At 46.8% G+C, this 22,500-nt stretch overlaps 1 protein-coding gene across 1 annotated transcript in view; it reads left to right on the top strand.

The window, feature by feature from the left end:
- Window positions 1-5,399: 5,399 nt before the first annotated feature.
- Window positions 5,400-22,500, top strand: part of LOC117440792 (phosphatidylinositol 3,4,5-trisphosphate-dependent Rac exchanger 2 protein-like) — a gene marked incomplete at its 5' end in the record, with an annotated part of 22,604 nt that continues 5,503 nt past the window's right edge. The window contains 3 exons of the mRNA XM_034077026.1: window positions 5,400-5,466; window positions 7,932-8,122; window positions 16,002-16,104. Coding sequence (XP_033932917.1) covers window positions 5,400-5,466; window positions 7,932-8,122; window positions 16,002-16,104 — 361 coding nt within the window. The remainder of the gene's footprint in view (window positions 5,467-7,931; window positions 8,123-16,001; window positions 16,105-22,500) is intronic.

Consider the following 22,500-nt stretch of genomic DNA (forward strand, 5'->3'; position numbering starts at 1 on the left):
GACTGATATACACCTGAACATCAGCAGGAGAGCACTCTTTAAAGTAGAGACACTACATACTGATATACACCTGGACATCAGCAGGAGAGGACTCTTTAAAGTAGAGACGCTACATACTGATATACACCTGAACATCAGCAGTAGAGGACTCTTTAAAGTAGAGACGCTACATACTGATATACACCTGAACATCAGCAGGAGAGGACTCTTTAAAGTAGAGACTCTACATACTGATATACACCTGAGCATCAGCAGGAGAGGACTCTTTAAAGTAGAGACGCTACATACTGATATACACCTGAACATCAGCTGGAGAGGACTCTTTAAAGTAGAGACACTACATACTGATATACACCTGAACATCAGCAGGAGAGGACTCTTTAAAGTAGAGACTCTACATACTGATATACACCTGAGCATCAGCAGGAGAGGACTCTTTAAAGTAGAGACGCTACATACTGATATACACCTGAACATCAGCAGGAGAGGACTCTTTAAAGTAGAGACTCTACATACTGATATACACCTGAGCATCAGCAGGAGAGGACTCTTTAAAGTAGAGACGCTACATACTGATATACACCTGAACATCAGCTGGAGAGGACTCTTTAAAGTAGAGACACTACATACTGATATACACCTGAACATCAGCAGGAGAGGACTCTTTAAAGTAGAGACGCTACATACTGATATACACCTGAACATCAGCTGGAGAGGACTCTTTAAAGTAGAGACACTACATACTGATATACACCTGAACATCAGCTGGAGAGGACTCTTTAAAGTAGAGACACTACATACTGATATACACCTGAACATCAGCTGGAGAGGACTCTTTAAAAGTAGAGACACTACATACTGATATACACCTGAACATCAGCAGGAGAGGACTCTTTAAAGTAGAGACACTACATACTGATATACACCTGAACATCAGCAGGAGAGGACTCTTTAAAGTAGAGACACTACATACTGATATACACCTGAACATCAGCAGGAGAGGACTCTTTAAAGTAGAGACACTACATACTGATATACACCTGAACATCAGCAGGAGAGGACTCTTTAAAGTAGAGACACTACATACTGATATACACCTGAACATCAGCAGGAGAGGACTCTTTAAAGTAGAGACACTACATACTGATATACACCTGAACATCAGCAGGAGAGGACTCTTTAAAGTAGAGACACTACATACTGATATACACCTGAACATCAGCAGGAGAGGACTCTTTAAAGTAGAGACACTACATACTGATATACACCTGAACATCAGCAGGAGAGGACTCTTTAAAGTAGAGACACTACACACTGATATACACCTGAACATCAGCAGGAGAGGACTCTTTAAAGTAGAGACACGACATACTGATATACACCTGAACATCAGCAGGAGAGGACTCTTTAAAGTAGAGACACTACACACTGATATACACCTGAACATCAGCAGGAGAGGACTCTTTAAAGTAGAGACACTACACACTGATATACACCTGAACATCAGCAGGAGAGGACTCTTTAAAGTAGAGACACGACATACTGATATACACCTGAACATCAGCAGGAGAGGACTCTTTAAAGTAGAGACACTACATACTGATATACACCTGAACATCAGCAGGAGAGGACTCTTTAAAGTAGAGACACGACATACTGATATACACCTGAACATCAGCAGGAGAGGACTCTTTAAAGTAGAGACACTACATACTGATATACACCTGAACATCAGCAGGAGAGGACTCTTTAAAGTAGAGACACTACATACTGATATACACCTGAACATCAGCAGGAGAGGACTCTTTAAAGTAGAGACACTACATACTGATATACACCTGAACATCAGCAGGAGAGGACTCTTTAAAGTAGAGACACTACATACTGATATACACCTGAACATCAGCAGGAGAGGACTCTTTAAAGTAGAGACACTACATACTGATATACACCTGAGCATCAGCAGGAGAGGACTCTTTAAAGTAGAGACACTACATACTGATATACACCTGAACATCAGCAGGAGAGGACTCTTTAAAGTAGAGACACTACATACTGATATACACCTGAACATCAGCAGGAGAGGACTCTTTAAAGTAGAGACACTACATACTGATATCCACCTGAACATCAGCAGGAGAGCACTCTTTAAAGTAGAGACACTACACACTGATATACACCTGAACATCAGCAGGAGAGGACTCTTTAAAGTAGAGACACTACACACTGATATACACCTGAACATCAGCAGGAGAGGACTCTTTAAAGTAGAGACGCTACACACTGATATACACCTGAACATCAGCTGGAGAGGACTCTTTAAAGTAGAGACGCTACATACTGATATACACCTGAACATCAGCTGGAGAGGACTCTTTAAAGTAGAGACACTACATACTGATATACACCTGCACATCAGCAGGAGAGGACTCTTTAAAGTAGAGACACTACATACTGATATACACCTGAACATCAGCAGGAGAGGACTCTTTAAAGTAGAGACACTACATACTGATATACACCTGAACATCAGCAGGAGAGGACTCTTTAAAGTAGAGACACTACACACTGATATACACAGCAGGAGAGGACTCTTTAAAGTAGAGACGCTACATACTGATATACACCTGAACATCACCAGGAGAGGACTCTTTAAAGTAGAGACGCTACATACTGATATACACCTGAACATCAGCAGGAGAGGACTCTTTAAAGTAGAGACACTACATACTGATATACACCTGAACATCAGCAGGAGAGGACTCTTTAAAGTAGAGACACTACATACTGATATACACCTGAACATCAGCAGGAGAGGACTCTTTAAAGTAGAGACACTACATACTGATATCCACCTGAACATCAGCAGGAGAGGACTCTTTAAAGTAGAGACACTACATACTGATATCCACCTGAACATCAGCAGGAGAGGACTCTTTAAAGTAGAGACACTACATACTGATATACACCTGAACATCAGCAGGAGAGGACTCTTTAAAGTAGAGACACTACATACTGATATCCACCTGAACATCAGCAGGAGAGGACTCTTTAAAGTAGAGACACTACATACTGATATACACCTGAACATCAGCAGGAGAGGACTCTTTAAAGTAGAGACACTACATACTGATATACACCTGAACATCAGCAGGAGAGGACTCTTTAAAGTAGAGACACTACATACTGATATACACCTGAACATCAGCAGGAGAGGACTCTTTAAAGTAGAGACACTACATACTGATATACACCTGGACATCAGCAGGAGAGGACTCTTTAAAGTAGAGACACTACATACTGATATCCTCCTGAACATCAGCAGGAGAGGACTCTTTAAAGTAGAGACGCTACACACTGATATACACCTGAACATCAGCAGGAGAGGACTCTTTAAAGTAGAGACGCTACACACTGATATACACCTGAACATCAGCAGGAGAGGACTCTTTAAAGTAGAGACGCTACATACTGATATACACCTGAACATCACCAGGAGAGGACTCTTTAAAGTAGAGACGCTACATACTGATATACACCTGAACATCAGCAGGAGAGGACTCTTTAAAGTAGAGACACTAAACACTGATATCCACCTGAACATCAGCAGGAGAGGACTCTTTAAAGTAGAGACACTACATACTGATATACACCTGAACACCAGCAGGAGAGGACTCTTTAAAGTAGAGACACTACATACTGATATACACCTGAACATCAGCAGGAGAGGACTCTTTAAAGTAGAGACACTACATACTGATATCCACCTGAACATCAGCAGGAGAGGACTCTTTAAAGTAGAGACACTACATACTGATATCCACCTGAACATCAGCAGGAGAGGACTCTTTAAAGTAGAGACACTACATACTGATATCCACCTGAACATCAGCAGTAAATCCAGTATTTCTAACTTCCTGTTTTGCCTTCAGTGCTTTTTACGAGATGCCGTTTAACTCGTTTATACCGTGAGCATCTTTTAAATGATACGGCCATCTTGAAGCAATTACACGGGCTGTTAGCGCTGAACCCTCCGCTAACTCAGCTCCTGGTGATTTAGTAAAGCTTGCCAAAAGGTTAAAGGGTAATCTGCTCACAGGGAGATGGAGCACCTGGAAAAGTTCAACAAGAGAGAAATGTGCGCCTGAACATCTGAGATGGATGAGCCTTAACGACGGCAGCAACTGGACTTAAAGGGATACTTTAACCCAGGGGTTCTCAAAGTGCGGCCCGCGGGCCAATGGCGGCCCTCGGAAATGTTTCTGGCGGCCCGCGATAGTTAACGTGACGCGCTGAAATGCATGCGTTGTATTTGAATCCTCCGTGGTCGTATCTGGTAAGAATTATAATGGAATTTAAGAATGGTGAAACTGCGCCCCCTGGGTTGTCATTCCTAAATTATGAATGACAGCTTGTGGAAAGTTTGCTCGACTACTGGTTGCATGGCAACTAGGCATCTCGCGAGTTGCGGTAATTGGTGAGTACAATAAAGAAAGGATTTGTTTTGGAATTATTTTGTGTTCCGTTTTTTCTTGGGCGGCCCTCAATCCAATATTGGATCAAAACTTTGAGAAGCCCTGCCATACAAGAGTTACTTATACATCAATTACTCACCCCATGATACTTTGAAATATTGCAGGGAACTTTTGCATGGTTCAAAAAGATCAACAAATGAAGAAATACGCTAAGGAATTTAATGAAATCAGGGCCTCAGTCTTGTGCATCCTACTCGTCCAGATGAGTCCAACATGTATTTAAAATGTAGATTATCTTTGATATTGCTTTTTTAAACGCAACCGTCCATTTGTTAGCATGCAAGAAACAACCGGTTTTCTTCAAGAATACAAAGTTATCTGTGGAAGTAATTGATATATAAATGATTATTTTGGGGGTGCCTGTCCCTTTAAGTGCCTTTTCATACGTACTGTTTCCTGCAGCGCTGCATCATCAAGTATATAGTTGATTGTTTGGCGAGCATGCTTCTCCATGGCTTTGCATTCCTTGTTTATAATCAGTCTCTGGAATCAGGGAGAAACAGCTCGGAGAGGTGATTCCTCTTCGAGCTGATTTCAGAAGGCAGGTCTCCTCTCTGCTGGAGAAGAAGTGCTTTCATTACAGGGCGTTAATCATGGTGTTTCTATTTATAACGGCTGCATTACTCACTGATGCTGACTGCTGAGTGTGCACTTCATTGGGACTCATAAAGTGCTGCCCCCTGTGGAGAGAGAGGGAATGGCTCCCTCTGCTCTGCATGAATGGATGAGTTGGAGTGACGCCCAGACACCGAGATGCTGAGCGTGTGTTTCTGCTGAGCTGGACCCGTTACTCAGCTGATGCTGCAGTGCTTCACACACAGATGTGCTTTTATTCACATGTGGTGTGTGTGTGTGTGTCCTCAGGGCTTTCTACCTGGACCAGTCCAATCTGACGCCAAGCTCCACTCCTAAAGCTGCTCTCATCGATAAGGTGAGAGAAACTCATGATGCCTTCAGGACAAGACACAAAAACACTATCTTTCATATGATATCAAACAGAGAAATTACAAAACCCAATCTTTTCTTTCCCCGCATAAAAACAACTCCAAAAAAAAAATCCAATTTTCGAACTATTCATTGTTTTTGAGACATACAAGCTGTTAGCTTTGGGTTTGAGTCTCATGCAAGCTGTTAGCTTTGGGTTTGAGTCTCATGCAAGCTGTTAGCTTTGGGTTTGAGTCTCATACAAGCTGTTAGCTTTGGGTTTGAGTCTCATGCAAGCTGTTAGCTTTGGGTTTGAGTCTCATGCAAGCTGTTAGCTTTGGGTTTGAGTCTCATGCAAGCTGTTAGCTTTGGGTTTGAGTCTCATGCAAGCTGTTAGCTTTGGGTTTGAGTCTCATGCAAGCTGTTAGCTTTGGGTTTGAGTCTCATGCAAGCTGTTAGCTTTGGGTTTGAGTCTCATGCAAGCTGTTAGCTTTGGGTTTGAGTCTCATGCAAGCTGTTAGCTTTGGGTTTGAGTCTCATACAAGCTGTTAGCTTTGGGTTTGAGTCTCATGCAAGCTGTTAGCTTTGGGTTTGAGTCTCATGCAAGTCGTTAGCTTTGGGTTTGAGTCTCATGCAAGTCGTTAACTTTGGGTTTGAGTCTCATGCAAGCTGTTAGCTTTGGGTTTGAGTCTCATACAAGCTGTTAGCTTTGGGTTTGAGTCTCATGCAAGTCGTTAACTTTGGGTTTGAGTCTCATGCAAGCTGTTAACTTTGGGTTTGAGTCTCATACAAGCTGTTAGCTTTGGGTTTGAGTCTCATGCAAGCTGTTAACTTTGGGTTTGAGTCTCATGCAAGCTGTTAACTTTGGGTTTGAGTCTCATGCAAGTCGTTAACTTTGGGTTTGAGTCTCAGGCAAGCTGTTAGCTTTGGGTTTGAGTCTCATGCAAGCTGTTAACTTTGGGTTTGAGTCTCATGCAAGCTGTTAACTTTGGGTTTGAGTCTCATGCAAGTCGTTAACTTTGGGTTTGAGTCTCATGCAAGCTGTTAGCTTTGGGTTTGAGTCTCATGCAAGTCGTTAACTTTGGGTTTGAGTCTCATGCAAGCTGTTAGCTTTGGGTTTGAGTCTCATGCAAGCTGTTAACTTTGGGTTTGAGTCTCAGGCAAGCTGTTAGCTTTGAGTTTGAGTCTCATGCAAGCTGTTAACTTTGGGTTTGAGTCTCATGCAAGCTGTTAACTTTGAGTTTGAGTCTCAGGCAAGCTGTTAGCTTTGAGTTTGAGTCTCATGCAAGCTGTTAACTTTGGGTTTGAGTCTCATGCAAGTCGTTAACTTTGGGTTTGAGTCTCATGCAAGTCGTTAACTTTGGGTTTGAGTCTCATGCAAGCTGTTAGCTTTGGGTTTGAGTCTCATGCAAGTCGTTAACTTTGGGTTTGAGTCTCATGCAAGCTGTTAGCTTTGGGTTTGAGTCTCATACAAGCTGTTAACTTTGGGTTTGAGTCTCAGGCAAGCTGTTAGCTTTGAGTTTGAGTCTCATGCAAGCTGTTAACTTTGGGTTTGAGTCTCATGCAAGCTGTTAACTTTGGGTTTGAGTCTCATGCAAGCTGTTAGCTTTGGGTTTGAGTCTCATGCAAGCTGTTAGCTTTGGGTTTGAGTCTCATGCAAGCTGTTAACTTTGGGTTTGAGTCTCATGCAAGCTGTTAGCTTTGGGTTTGAGTCTCATGCAAGTCGTTAACTTTGGGTTTGAGTCTCATGCAAGCTGTTAGCTTTGGGTTTGAGTCTCATGCAAGCTGTTAACTTTGGGTTTGAGTCTCATGCAAGCTGTTAACTTTGGGTTTGAGTCTCATGCAAGCTGTTAGCTTTGGGTTTGAGTCTCATGCAAGTCGTTAACTTTGGGTTTGAGTCTCATACAAGCTGTTAGCTTTGGGTTTGAGTCTCATGCAAGTCGTTAACTTTGGGTTTGAGTCTCATGCAAGTCGTTAACTTTGGGTTTGAGTCTCATGCAAGCTGTTAGCTTTGGGTTTGAGTCTCAGGCAAGCTGTTAGCTTTGGGTTTGAGTCTCATGCAAGCTGTTAACTTTGGGTTTGAGTCTCATGCAAGCTGTTAGCTTTGGGTTTGAGTCTCAGGCAAGCTGTTAACTTTGGGTTTGAGTCTCATGCAAGTCGTTAACTTTGGGTTTGAGTCTCATGCAAGCTGTTAGCTTTGGGTTTGAGTCTCATGCAAGCTGTTAGCTTTGGGTTTGAGTCTCATGCAAGCTGTTAACTTTGGGTTTGAGTCTCATGCAAGTCGTTAACTTTGGGTTTGAGTCTCATGCAAGCTGTTAGCTTTGGGTTTGAGTCTCATGCAAGCTGTTAGCTTTGGGTTTGAGTCTCATGCAAGTCGTTAACTTTGGGTTTGAGTCTCATGCAAGCTGTTAGCTTTGGGTTTGAGTCTCATGCAAGTCGTTAACTTGATCTCCTCTCTTCGCGCCTCCCCAGCTGATGCGCCCCCTGAACGCAGTGGAGGAGTTGTACCGTCTGATGGAGAGCTTCATCTCCTCCCGGCGGACCCCCCCCTGTCAGTTCACAGCCTGCGGCGCGTCGGGGGTCGGGCTGCTCAGCGTCTCCTCAGAGCTCTGCTCCAGACTCGGGGCCACGCACATCGTCATGTGCAACAGCGGGGTGCATCGGTGAGTGTGTGCACGTTCATGTATTACCCCTCTACTCCTCCTCTCTTCAGTCTTCTCTCAACGGTCTCCGAGCAGATATCACAGGCCAGATCATTCTAGCCTCACCCCCCTCTATTGCAGCTGTTACTAACGAGCTGATTCTGGGTCTGTAGCTTTAAAAAATATATATTGATGAAGCTCCATATCGTGTTCCAAACCACATCAAGGATCCTCTCTGAAACAGGAAGGAGCTCAAACTCTCTCTCTCTCTCAGGTGACTTCCTCTTGACTTCCTGCTTCCTCACACTCTCTCTCCAGCACAGGTTAGCTCTGAGTGCTAGCATGCTAATGTAAACACAGACCATGTTACTTCCAGAACACGTCTCATCGTTTCTGACAGCAACGTTTCTGATTGGCCCGTGGGTTTAAAGCCCGCCCACATTTTAGTAATGTTGTCATGACGCAGCAAATCTGGATCAGCTCCGTTGGTCCCCGTTTTTAGAGACGTGGGTACGGAGGAGAAGAGAGAGGGGTTTGTTTCTGACACTTTGAGAGTCCCTGACACACCGGGGACACATGGGGGACACACAGGGACACACCGGGGACACACAGGGGACACGCCGGGGACACGCCGGGGACACGCCGGGGACACACAGGGGACACACCGGGGACACACCGGGGACACACTGGGGACACACCAGGGACACGCCGGGACACACCGGGGACACACCAAGGACACACCGGGACACACCGGGGACACACCAGGGACACGCCAGGACACACCGGGGACACACGGGGACACACCAGGGACACACCAAGGACACACCGGGACACACCAGCGACACACCGGGGACACATGGGGGACACACAGGGACACACCGGGGACACACAGGGGACACATCGGGGACACGCCGGGGACACACCGGGGACACACCGGGGACACACAGGGGACACACTGGGGACACACGGGGGACACACCAGGGACACACGGGGGACACACCAGGGACACGCCGGGACACACCGGGGACACACCAAGGACACACCGGGGACACACCAGGGACACGCCAGGACACACCGGGGACACACCAGGGACACACCGGGACACACCAAGGACACACCGGGACACACCAGCGACACACCGGGGACACACCAGGGACACACCGGGGACACACCAGGGACACATGGTGATGTAGAGAAGACATCACTTTGAGAGTCTCCTGACACACCGGGGACGCACCAGGGACACACCAGGGACACACCAGGGACACACCGGGGACGCACCAGGGACACACCAGGGACACACCGGGGACACACCAGGGACACACTGGGGACACACCAGGGACACATGTAGATGTAGAAAAGACATAGAAAGTGTATTGTGGCAGATCAGAGACCTTTAATACTCACTTCTGTGCGTTAATCACCAGCAGCATGTTCCAGTTAACGAGACTCTTTGTCTCCGAGGGACGTTCAGCCTCTCTGGAGGAAGACAGGTCAATTACTCGCATCATCATTATGAGTTCTATATTCGGCTGCTGAGGCTCAGATCCTCCAGGCTCCAGGACAGAAATATCCGGATCGTTTGTCACCCCCCATTCCTCTCTTAGACCACCCGACACACTCCATATCTCATGTCTCACACACACACACACACACACACACACACACACACACACACACACACACACACACACACACACACACACACACACACACACACACACACACACACACACACAGACAGACAGAGCAGGAGTGATGGTCTGATAAAGCGAGGTTGGGCTCTAATAGAAAGTTCCTGTCTCTGCACGGACCGCTGCCACTTTACTAACCCCCGTGTGTGTGTGTGTGTGTGTGTGTGTGTGTGTGTGTGTGTGTGTGTGTGTGTGTGTGTGTGTGTGTGTGTGTGTGTGTGTGTGTGTGTGTGTGTGTGTGTGTGTGTGTGTGTGTGTGTGTGTGTGTGTGTGTGTGTGTGTTGCAGCAGGTGACAGGTAGCTGCCATATTTAGGATTATTTGTGCACTTCCTTAAACACTATCTAAAGCTGCAGACTGACGGCGTGTGTGATTCACAGGAGAGATGTTTAGCGAAGATTTAAAAATCTAAATCCACGTTATTTATTTTGGGCGAGGTATTCAGTACATCCCTCTCACGCCCCGTCCACACAGCAGCTTTGAAACAATCAGTTCGAGCAATATATAAATATATAAACTCCCCAAACAGGCGAAACCCTCCCAGTTCCCCCACTGCCTCTGCCTCCTCCCTCCATGCTGGTTCCTCCGGTTTGGATCCCGTTAATAGTTCTGGTCGTAAAGAACCGGGTGATTTGCTCCCGTAACTTCTCGTTTGGAATATGAGGAAATGAACTGCGGTCTGGCTCTCCCTGCTTACACGCGGTTTGATTGGCTAGCGCTTCTACTGTCAGATTTGCATACACGTGTTTGATTGGCTGGCGCTTCCAGCTCAGCTTCAAAAGTTGAACATTGCTCAACTTTGGAATCCTGGACATCCTGGAAATCTTCGCTTCGCTCCCCCACAATGCAGTGCGGCGAAAAGCGAGGCAAAGTGACGTCATCCCCATTCAAAGTCAACGGGCAGAGAAGCGGTGGAAGATTCTTCTGAAGCTGCCGTGTGGACGGGGCGTCAGGGTCCATATGCATCCTCAGAAGTCCTCTAAAGCAGTGGTTGTTGGTATTAAAAGGTCTTCAATCAGTGGTTTGAATTGTTCTCCAGATACCTCTCGACAAAACAAGAAAGAAAATCCAACATTTTGATTTTTTTAAACAAAACAATTTTCATGTTGACATTTGCCTGGAGGAACTCTTCAGCCAACGCTGCTTCAACAGAGCAGGCAAAAATAATTGCAGACTCTTCACACCCTGGACACTTCCTGTTGGCTCTTCTGCCCTCCGGTAGACGCTACAGGGCAATTCAATCAAGGACAAACCGACTGAAAAACAGTTTTTACCCCGGAGCCACACGAGAACTGAACACCGTCAAACGCTGAACTGAACAGTTACAACTTCCAACTGCACTACTTTTTAATAGTTGTATTAACTTATGAACTGATCGACATCAGAGATGCAAATATCATCCCTGTGTTTTTTATATTGTAAACTGTATTTAAATAATGTGCGGGCATGTATGGATGTGTGAGCATGTTTAATGTGTATATGTTTATATAGATAATATATGTATTCGTTGTATGTGGAAATGCACTGCGAGGATTGCTTTTTTAAATTTCGTTGTACCTGGTGCGATGACAATAAAGGAATTCTATTCTATTAAAAAATCAGCAATAAAAAGGTCTTTGATTCTTTATACCTTGCCTTGAGCTGAGGAAACACTGCCTTCTGGCTACAAACAGGAAACGGGTGATGTATGAATGACAGGCTTTGCACACATGTAGTTAAACATAACGTAAGCCTCCGTAGCTTCAGACTGACGACGTGTTCACACTCTGCGTCGTACAATCTCCAACCAAGAGCCCTTTGATGTATCATTGAGCACATGGTCCCTCTCAGACCTGAACGTGGCACGACATCGTCTCTCTCCCCTGCTGCAGACAGTCTGTAGAGAGAAGCTGAGTCTGAGAGAGAAGCTGAGTCTGTAGAGAGAAGCTGAGTCTGTAGAGAGAAGCTGAGTCTGCAGAGAGAAGCTGAGTCTGAGAGAGAAGCTGAGTCTGAGAGAGAAGCTGAGTCTGAGAGAGAAGCTGAGTCTGCAGAGAGAAGCTGAGTCTGAGAGAGAAGCTGAGTCTGCAGAGAGAAGCTGAGTCTGCAGAGAGAAGCTGAGTCTGCAGAGAGAAGCTGAGTCTGCAGAGAGAAGCTGAGTCTGAGAGAGAAGCTGAGTCTGTAGAGAGAAGCTGAGTCTGAGAGAGAAGCTGAGTCTGTAGAGAGAAGCTGAGTCTGAGAGAGAAGCTGAGTCTGAGAGAGAAGCTGAGTCTGAGAGAGAAGCTGAGTCTGTAGAGAGAAGCTGAGTCTGAGAGAGAAGCTGAGTCTGTAGAGAGAAGCTGAGTCTGAGAGAGAAGCTGAGTCTGCAGAGAGAAGCTGAGTCTGAGAGAGAAGCTGAGTCTGCAGAGAGAAGCTGAGTCTGAGAGAGAAGCTGAGTCTGCAGAGAGAAGCTGAGTCTGTAGAGAGAAGCTGAGTCTGCAGAGAGAAGCTGAGTCTGAGAGAGAAGCTGAGTCTGTAGAGAGAAGCTGAGTCTGAGAGAGAAGCTGAGTCTGTAGAGAGAAGCTGAGTCTGAGAGAGAAGCTGAGTCTGAGAGAGAAGCTGAGTCTGAGAGAGAAGCTGAGTCTGAGAGAGAAGCTGAGTCTGAGAGAGAAGCTGAGTCTGCAGAGAGAAGCTGAGTCTGAGAGAGAAGCTGAGTCTGAGAGAGAAGCTGAGTCTGCAGAGAGAAGCTGAGTCTGAGAGAGAAGCTGAGTCTGAGAGAGAAGCTGAGTCTGAGAGAGAAGCTGAGTCTGAGAGAGAAGCTGAGTCTGAGAGAGAAGCTGAGGAAGCAGCAGGACGGCAGTGAGGAGGGAGCTGCATGATGAGCTTCTCTCTGGAAGCTTCTCTGATGGAGAGTTAATAACATGCTGAGGGTTTAACATAATGCAGCTCTCTGTGTGTCCATCAGGCTGCAGAGACGAGTATAGCTTCAGCAGCAGAGGAGGAACAATAACACACACACACACACGCGTGCACACACGTGCGCGCACACACACACACACACGCATACACACGCACACGCATACACACACGCACACACACACACACACACACACACACCTCTACCTCACGTAGAGCTGCAGGCGAATAAATAAACAAGATCCAATCCCCTGAGAAACGCCAACAAGGCCGAGGAGTGTTTCTTGATTTCACTCTGTAACACACACACACCGCAACACACACACACACACACACACACACACACACACACACACACACACACACACACACACACACACACACACACACACACACACACACACACACACACACACACACACACGACACACAACACACACACACACACCGCAACACACACACACACACACACACACACACACACACACACACACACACACACACACACACACACACACGGCAACACACACACACACACACACACACACACACATCACACACACACACACACACACACACACACACACACACACACACACACACACCTCAACACACACACCTCAACACACACACCTCAACACACACACACACACACACACACACACACACACACACACACACACACACACACACACACACACACACACTCACACTCACACGCGCTGATGACGAGCTGCTCTCGTACATGGACCCTCCAGCGTGTGTGTGTGTGTGTGTGTGTGTGTGTGTGTGTGTGTGTGTGAGACAGTGACTCAGCATATTCTCTCACACACACACTCTCACAGACACGCCTTTGCCTCAGGAGAAGCATTTATCCTTAGGAGGACACAAAGATAAGCGTAAAGTCTTCAAAGTGTTTTGGGGTTTTCCGCTTCAGAAAGAAAAGCGTATTGTGTTCATCGTGACGAACAGGGCGATCTGACTCGTGATGTTGGAGCAGCGCTACAACGAAACCCGTCCAGAAAGAACGTTCTGCCGCTTCAGAAACGCACGCAGAAACATCTCGACTAACAGATGCCGCTTTTAGAAGACATTCACAGAGATGTATTTTGACCGTAGACCTCCATTGAAGGCGGGGTCGGTAGGTCTGAGAAACCGGCTCGAGAAACACGTGTTGCTATATTCCATGGACGCTCTGAACGCCCGACAGCAACGACCATCTGAAGAGCTCTGACGACACATCCAAACAAACATGCATCTGTGGAGCCCTGTCTGTCAGCCTTCCATCTCGTGCACGCACAAATGTATCTCGTGCCGTCGTTGGGCGTGCCCTCGTTGGGCGTGCCCTCGTTGGGCGTGCCCTCGTCGGGCGTGCATTGCAGCAGTACTTCAATGACTCGCCAGCAACAGGCGGCCCCTTTCACCAGCCTGCTGACGTCATGTTCGTGTGTGTTGGAGGAGGTGCTCTGTGAGGAAGTCTGAAGGAAGGGGCGGATTCCTTTCGGCTGCGTACTTTCACATCGTCGTGCACTCGAGCCGGTTTCTGAAACTTACCCCACCTTTAAGCGACACAACGAACTCTCAACGCCTGGCGTAGTCAGAGGGAACGACGCGGCGCCTGATTGGGTTTATATATCTGTGAAAGTGCAGACTTGTCGTTTTGCACGATCCAAGCCCTCGTCTGCGTTTTGTTTGATGCTCTGAGGTTTTTGTTGTTTATTAAAAACGGTACGACGCAGATCGTGGTATCAGAGGAGAGCCGCCTAGGGCTGCTGTGCACTTCCTGTGGTGTGGAGGAATGTCTTTAATGTTTAGAAGATGAATGACTTCCTGGTTTTGGGCGCTCTAAGAAAGCTCCAAGCCTTCGTCAGCGTTCGGTTGACAGTAAGGGTCCGTCCACACAGCAGCTTCAGAAGAATCTTCCACCGCTTCTCTGCCCGTTGACTTTGAATGGGGATGACGTCACTTTGCCTCGCTTTTCGCCGAACTGCATTGTGGGGGAGCGAAGCGAAGATTTCCAGGATTTCCAGGATTCAAAAGTTGAGCAATGTTCAACTTTTGAAGCTGAGCTGGAAGCGTCAGCCAATCAAACACGTGTATGCAAATCTGACAGTAGAAGCGCTAGCCAATCAAACCGCGTGTAAGCAGGGAGAACCAGACCGCAGTTCATTTCCTCATATTCCAAACGAGAAGTTACGGTAGCAAATCACCCGGTTCTTTACGACCAGAACTATTACCGGGATCCAAACCGGAGGAACCAGCATGGAGGGAGGGGGAGAGACAGGGGGGGGACTGGGAGGGTTTCGCCTGTTTGGGGAGTTTATATATTTATATATTGCTCGCAGAAAATCCCCGGGGTTTTTTGCTTTGTATGTCGGGGGCGGGACATTCATGTGATTGGTTGTTGCTCGCAAACAATCCCCAAGCAGTCAGACACGCCCAGCTCCAAGATGTTCAAGATTTTTGTAAAGCTGCTGTGTGGACGGGGCGTGAAGCTGCTGTGTGGACGGGGCGTGAAGCTGCTGTGTGGACGGGGCGTGAAGCTGCTGTGTGGACGGGGCGTGAAGCTGCTGTGTGGACGGGGGCGTGAAGCTGCTGTGTGGACGGGGCGTGAAGCTGCTGTGTGGACGGGGCGTGAAGCTGCTGTGTGGACGGGGCGTGAAGCTGCTGTGTGGACGGGGCGTGAAGCTGCTGTGTGGACGGGGCGTGAAGCTGCTGTGTGGACGGGGCGTGAAGCTGCTGTGTGGACGGGGCGTGAAGCTGCTGTGTGGACGGGGCGTGAAGCTGCTGTGTGGACGGGGCGTGAAGCTGCTGTGTGGACGGGGCGTGAAGCTGCTGTGTGGACGGGGCGTGAAGCTGCTGTGTGGACGGGGCGTGAAGCTGCTGTGTGGACGGGGCGTGAGGGGTAAACCTAAAGCCGTCGAGGCAGATAGTGGGAGAGGAGAGTTCTAGAACTGAAATAGGCACCTGTGGTTTTTACTCTGTCTGCTTCCTGAAAGTCTAAATCCTTTCGTTGCATTTTGAGAAAGTGAATGAGTTTAGGTTGGTTTGGTCAGCGTGTGCAAAACAGTAAGATATGTTTTGACAGAGTTGTATTCCCAAATCTGAACGAGCAACACGCGGTGTCTAATGAAGACGGTGATTTAACGGTACAGCAGGAAGATTGTATTCTGGATTGTGGGAAGCGATATTTCGATCTCTCACAAACTGGAAGGTTGACACTGAAGCTGACTTTGACTTGACCTTGAAGATGTGTAGGTGTCCTGGTAGAGAGAAGTCTGCACTGAGAGGAGCATCCTGCAGAGTGACAGCGTGTGCTTCCTCTCTGTCCCTCAGCTGCACCCTCAGCGTGACTCTGGAGCAATCCATCCTGCTGGCCCGCAACCACGGCCTGCCCCCCCGCTGCATCCTGCAGGCCACTGACGTGATGAGGAAGCAGGTGAGACACACACACACACACACACACACACACACACACACACACACACACACACACACACACACACACACCTGCACGCACACACACACACCTGCACGCACACACCTGCACACCCACACACACACACACACACACACACACACACACACACACACACACACACACACACCTGCACACACCTACACACACACACACAACACACACACACACACACCACACACACACACACACACACCTGCACACACACACACACACACACACACACACACACACCACACACGCACACACACACACACACACACACACACACACACACACACAACACACCACACACCACAACACACACACACACACACACCCACACACACACACACACACACACACACACACACACACACAACCACACACGCACGCACACACACACACACACACACACACACCTCACACACACACACACACACACACACACACACACACACACACACACACACACACACACACACACACACACACAGTGCTTGTTGGTGTTAAAATGTCTTTCAATCAAAGGTTTGAGTTGTTTCCTAAACGCCTCTTGTGTTCCAGGACACAGATCTGAAAAGCGTTTAAAGATCTGCAAAGAAAAGTTCTGAAAGGTTTCATGACTTGCCGTGAACGGAGGAAACACTGCCGCCTGACCGCAGACAGACAACAGGGGAATTAACTCTGCGTCCAGAATCATTAAATAAACAGCATCGAGTCAAGCAAGGCGGATTCATCAGACATTTCGAGCTTCGTGGTCGTTATCTGATTCTCTCAGACACGAGGAGTCCATTCCTTAAAGCAGCCGGCGGTACAAGAATATTCTCTGGTGTTGAAAGAAGAAATCGTTTACTCCACTTCTTCTGTTTCACCCCGATCTGATTCCGATTGAGTCCCATAAGCATTTCCCTGGAAGCTGAAAGTGAATCCAAATCAAACGAGACGGTGAGATAACAGGAAACAGTCTGTTTGGGGAAAAGGGAATGCATTGGCGTTCCTCTCACATCTTGAGATAAGATAAGATCAAATGGACCGTTTTAATTCAAATCAAGTTCAAATGCAGTCGTTTATTTGATATTGAAAAACAGGACGGCTACACAACATGAAAGATTAATACAATTAAAGATAGATCATTGCTAAAAAGTAATCCCAAAGTGCTCCAAGAGGCGCGATAGAAAAAGGTTTAATCTAAGGCTTTTTTTAAATAAAGGTTTTTAGGCCTTTCTTAAATTTGAAATTAAAATGATATGCAGTGAAGTCACTTTAAAATAAGAAATTAGTTAAATGAACATATGGGTCATATATACATATTACATAATGTGTACATGTATGTGTGCAGGTAAAAGGTATTGAGAAAAGTGTATATTTGATGTACAGTACTTTACTTGCATTACTTTTTGCCCCCGTGTTGTGCAGACACACTTTTATAAAGACTCAAAATTCTGACTTTTTCACAAAAATCTCAAAATGTTGACTTTTTCTGAATACCTAAAGGTGGGGCAGGTAAGTTTCAGAAACCAGCTCGAGATACACTTTTTGTTATATTCCATGGAATGCTCTTAACATCCCGATAGCAATGAATATTTAAAGTGCTTTGACAAAAAATCCATAAAAAAATTTCATCTGTAGAAGCCGTAATACTGTAAAAAGTACAATCAATCCGATTGGACGGCCTACCTGCCTGTCAGCCTTCCATCGGGGCACAAACTTATCTCGTGCCCTCATTGGTCATGTGCGCGTTCGTGTGTGTTGGAGGAGGGGCTCTGAGAGGAAGTGGCAGATTTTCTCCGGCTGTGTATTTTCAAATTCTAGCGATCTCGAGCCGGTTTCTCAAACTTACCTACCCCACCTTTAAAGAATGGGAGGAGTCATCACATACAGAGCATCACCTAGTTCCTGTTTCTCCAAATATTTGCTTTTTTCTGAAAATCTGAAAATCCTCAATTTTTCTCAAAATTCTTACTTTTTCTAAAAAACTCAAAATTCTGACTTTTTCTCAAAATCTCAAATTGTTAATAATCCCTCGTCCCCGGCTTGAGCTTCATCTCAGGATCCATGTATCTGTGATCCTCTCCAGAGGGAAGGAGTCATCACATACAGAGACTAGTTCCTGAGCAGTGTCCTTCACATGCTGATATCAAGAGAGGGAGTCACACAGTCACAAGATGGAGGAACAGAAAGCAGTCTTCAATGTTTACTTCAGATTAGCTCCACGTCAGAAATGAGCATGCTTGATGTCTCTCTCCATAGAGGCTGAGTCATCATGTTCATCACAGAGCTATCACCTGCCTCAAGCAGTCCTGATGCTCTTCAGGTCATCTCACATCCTGTCATGTTCACTGCTGCAGATGATACCCTTGTTAGCATGCTACTCTCATGCTGGAGGAGGACACTCACTAGTTTCCCAACATATTTGTATTATATATTGCTGTGTGCAGAGAGTAGATTTCCCTCCTGCTCTGAGTTCTGGGCTGAGGGCCAAGAGGAGGAAACTGTGTGACCTTCAGCTCTAATGCAGCACATCCAAACCCTCCTCATAGGGGCGTGGCTTCACGTGGCTTTAATGGGATATGAAACAATCCTCCTCATAGGGGCGTGGCTTCACGTGGCTTTAATGGGATATGAAACAACCCTCCTCATAGGGGCGTGGCTTCACGTGGTTTGAATGGGATATGAAACAACCCTCCTCATAGGGGCGTGGCTTCACGTGGCTTTAATGGGATATGAAACGATCCTCCTCATAGGGGCGTGGCTTCACGTGGTTTGAATGGGATATGAAACAATCCTCCTCATAGGGGCGTGGCTTCACGTGGTTTGAATGGGATATGAAACGATCCTCCTCATAGGGGCGTGGCTTCACGTGGTTTTAATGGCATATGAAACAACCCTCCTCATAGGGGCGTGGCTTCACGTGGTTTGAATGGGATATGAAACAACCCTCCTCATAGGGGCGTGGCTTCACGTGGTTTGAATGGGATATGAAACGATCCTCCTCATAGGGGCGTGGCTTCACGTGGTTTGAATGGGATATGAAACGATCCCCCTCATAGGGGCGTGGCTTCACGTGGTTTGAATGGGATATGAAACGATCCTCCTCATAGGGGCGTGGCTTCACGTGGTTTGAATGGGATATGAAACGATCCCCCTCATAGGGGCGTGGCTTCACGTGGTTTGAATGGGATATGAAACAATCCCCCTCATAGGGGCGTGGCTTCACGTGGTTTGAATGGGATATGAAACAATCCCCCTCATAGGGGCGTGGCTTCACGTGGTTTGAATGGGATATGAAACAATCCTCATCATAGGGGCGTGGCTTCACGTGGTTTGAATGGGATATGAAACAATCCTCCTCATAGGGGCGTGGCTTCACGTGGTTTGAATGGGATATGAAACGATCCTCCTCATAGGGGCGTGGCTTCACGTGGTTTGAATGGGATATGAAACAATCCTCCTCATAGGGGCGTGGCTTCACGTGGTTTGAATGGGATATGAAACGATCCTCCTCATAGGGGCGTGGCTTCACGTGGTTTGAATGGGATATGAAACAATCCTCCTCATAGGGGCGTGGCTTCATGTGGTTTGAATGGGATATGAAACAATCCTCCTCATAGGGGCGTGGCTTCACGTGGTGTGAATGGGATATGAAACGATCCTCCTCATAGGGGCGTGGCTTCACGTGGTTTGAATGGGATATGAAACAATCCTCCTCATAGGGGCGTGGCTTCACGTGGTGTGAATGGGATATGAAACAATCCTCCTCATAGGGGCGTGGCTTCACGTGGTTTGAATGGGATATGAAACAATCCTCCTCATAGGGGCGTGGCTTCACGTGGTTTGAATGGGATATGAAACGCGCAGGGCCGGTGAATTGATCCGGTTTCATTCCTCAGAAACAGAAGCTGTCGTTGACTCTGGAAAAACCGCTCATACATCCATAGCTCTAAAACCCGTTTCATGGTAACACTGATTAACATCTGCAGCTGTGAAACACTTAGAGGTGGGGTAAGCTCGAGTGCGCTAACATTTGAAAATACGCGACCGGAGAAAATCTGCCACTTCCTCACAGAGCCCCTCCCCCAACACACCAACGCGCACGTGACCAATGAGGGCACGAGATCAGTCTGTGCCCGATGGAAGGCTGACAGGCAGGTAGGCCATCCAGCTACTTTAGCCGGCTCAGATGATTGGTCGAGCTTTCCACAGCGCCACGGCTTCAAAGCACTTCAGATATTCATTGCCATCGGGATGTTGAGAGCATTCCATGGAATATAACAACAAGTGTACCTCGAGACGGTTTCTCAAACCCCACCTTTAATGTCATGTTTAAATAAGACTATAAACTATACTCCCAATTCTCCAACTAAGGAGGAAGCGGAGCATTATTTCATTTTACCAGATGTTATCGATCTTGTAAAATAGGACTCTTGGTTATCAGATTTTCCTAAGTTGCCCTTTGATGTGACAAATCCATTCTTTAAAGTGGTTAAGGGGAAATATTCACTCCTTTGATGTTGTTGTGAGGCAGCGTATGACATCGCTGGATGAAAAAGCACCTGCAGTGACTACCGTAATTTTCGGACTATAAGCCGCAGGTGTTTTAATGTTTAATTACCGTATGTAAGCAGTCCAGCCTTTCGGAACCCGTTGGTGATCGTGGATGTTTTGACACTCCTCCACTCTGTCGGGATCCACTCGCAAACTTGAGCGAAAGTTGCTTTTCGCATGCGACCAGTTTTGGTGAATGATTTATCGCCGCTAGTCATCCACGCCTCCCACTGAGCGGAGGGTTTGTGCATGAAAACTTCCTTTGCACAAACTGTCTTGCTCTCGTATTGTCCGTCTGCCTTGCTCTCATTCTGTCTCTCTGTTCCACTTTCACTTTGGCGCGCTACCTGTCTCACTCTTTTCCGGCCTCCAGCTTTTCCTGCTGGAGCGGACCGGTCATAGAGCCCGTAGTGTTAAGGTGGTTAATTTTACCTGTAAAACCCATAGATTTAGGAGGTCCCCCTAGTGGCCGTTAGCTGTACACATCTATAGATTAACCGCACCGTTATATAAGCCGCAGGGTCGAAAAAGGGGAAAAAGGGCGCGGCTTATAGTCCGAAAATTACGGTAGTTGACGATAACCTCGACAAGTGTACCTCAAGCCGGTTTCTCAAACTGACCTGCCCCACCTTTTGGTGGGGCAGGTCAGTTGGACGGCTTCCTGAGGGTGGCGTCTCGCTCTCTCCTTCCTCAGCGGCATCACTCAGTAGATCGGTCCTGGATGGATATCCTCGTGGATTTATCTTCCTATTATACACACATGCATTTCCAAACATCTGGACTACCTATGTTGCAAATGTATTATCTTTTCAATTTACACACGGCATCTATTGCAGTCTGTCCGTCCTGGAGAGGATCCTCCTCTGCTGCTCTCCCTGAGGTTTCTCCATGTTCCCTTTAACTGTGGGTTTTCTCCGGAAGTGTTTCCTTGTACGATGTGAGGGTTTAAGGACAGAGGGTTTAAGGACAGAGGGTCTAAGGACAGAGGGTCTGAGGACAGAGGGTCTAAGGACAGAGGGTCTGAGCGGACAGAGGGTCTGAGGACAGAGGGTCTGAGGAGAGGGTCTGAGCGGACAGAGGGTCTGAGGACAGAGGGTCTGAGGACAGAGGGTCTGAGGACAGAGGGTCTTAGGATAGAGTGTCTAAGGACAGAGGGTCTAAGGACAGAGGGTCTGAGGACAGAGGGTCTGAGGACAGAGGGTCTAAGGACAGAGGGTCAGAGGACAGAGGGTCTGAGGACAGAGGGTCTAAGGACAGAGGGTCTAAGGACAGAGGGTCTGAGGACAGAGGGTCTGAGGACAGAGGGTCTTAGGATAGAGTGTCTAAGGACAGAGGGTCTGAGGACAGAGGGTCTGAGGACAGAGGGTGTGGTATTGTCATACTGATATTCTGTACAAACTGTGAAGTCCACTGAGACGAATGTAACATTTGTGATATTGGGCTCTAAATAAACATTGATTGATTGGTTGATTGGTTGATTAGTTGATTGATTAGTTGATTGTTTGATTGATTGATTAGTTGATTGGTTGGTTGATTGATTGGTTGATTGATTGGTTGATTGGTTGATTGGTTGATTAGTTGATTGATTAGTTGATTGTTTGATTGATTGATTAGTTGATTGGTTGGTTGATTGATTGGTTGGTTGATTGATTGGTTGATTGATTGGTTGATTGGTTGGTTGATTGTTTGATTAGTTGATTGGTTGGTTGATTGATTGGTTGATTTATTGTTTGATTGGTTGATTGATTGGTTGTTTGGTTGATTGATTAGTTGATTGATTGTTTGATTGATTGGTTGATTGGTTGATTGATTGTTTGATTGGTTGATTGG

Source organism: Pseudochaenichthys georgianus, unplaced genomic scaffold (genome assembly GCF_902827115.2).
Source record: "Pseudochaenichthys georgianus unplaced genomic scaffold, fPseGeo1.2 scaffold_1212_arrow_ctg1, whole genome shotgun sequence".
NCBI classification, from domain to species: domain Eukaryota; kingdom Metazoa; phylum Chordata; class Actinopteri; order Perciformes; family Channichthyidae; genus Pseudochaenichthys; species Pseudochaenichthys georgianus.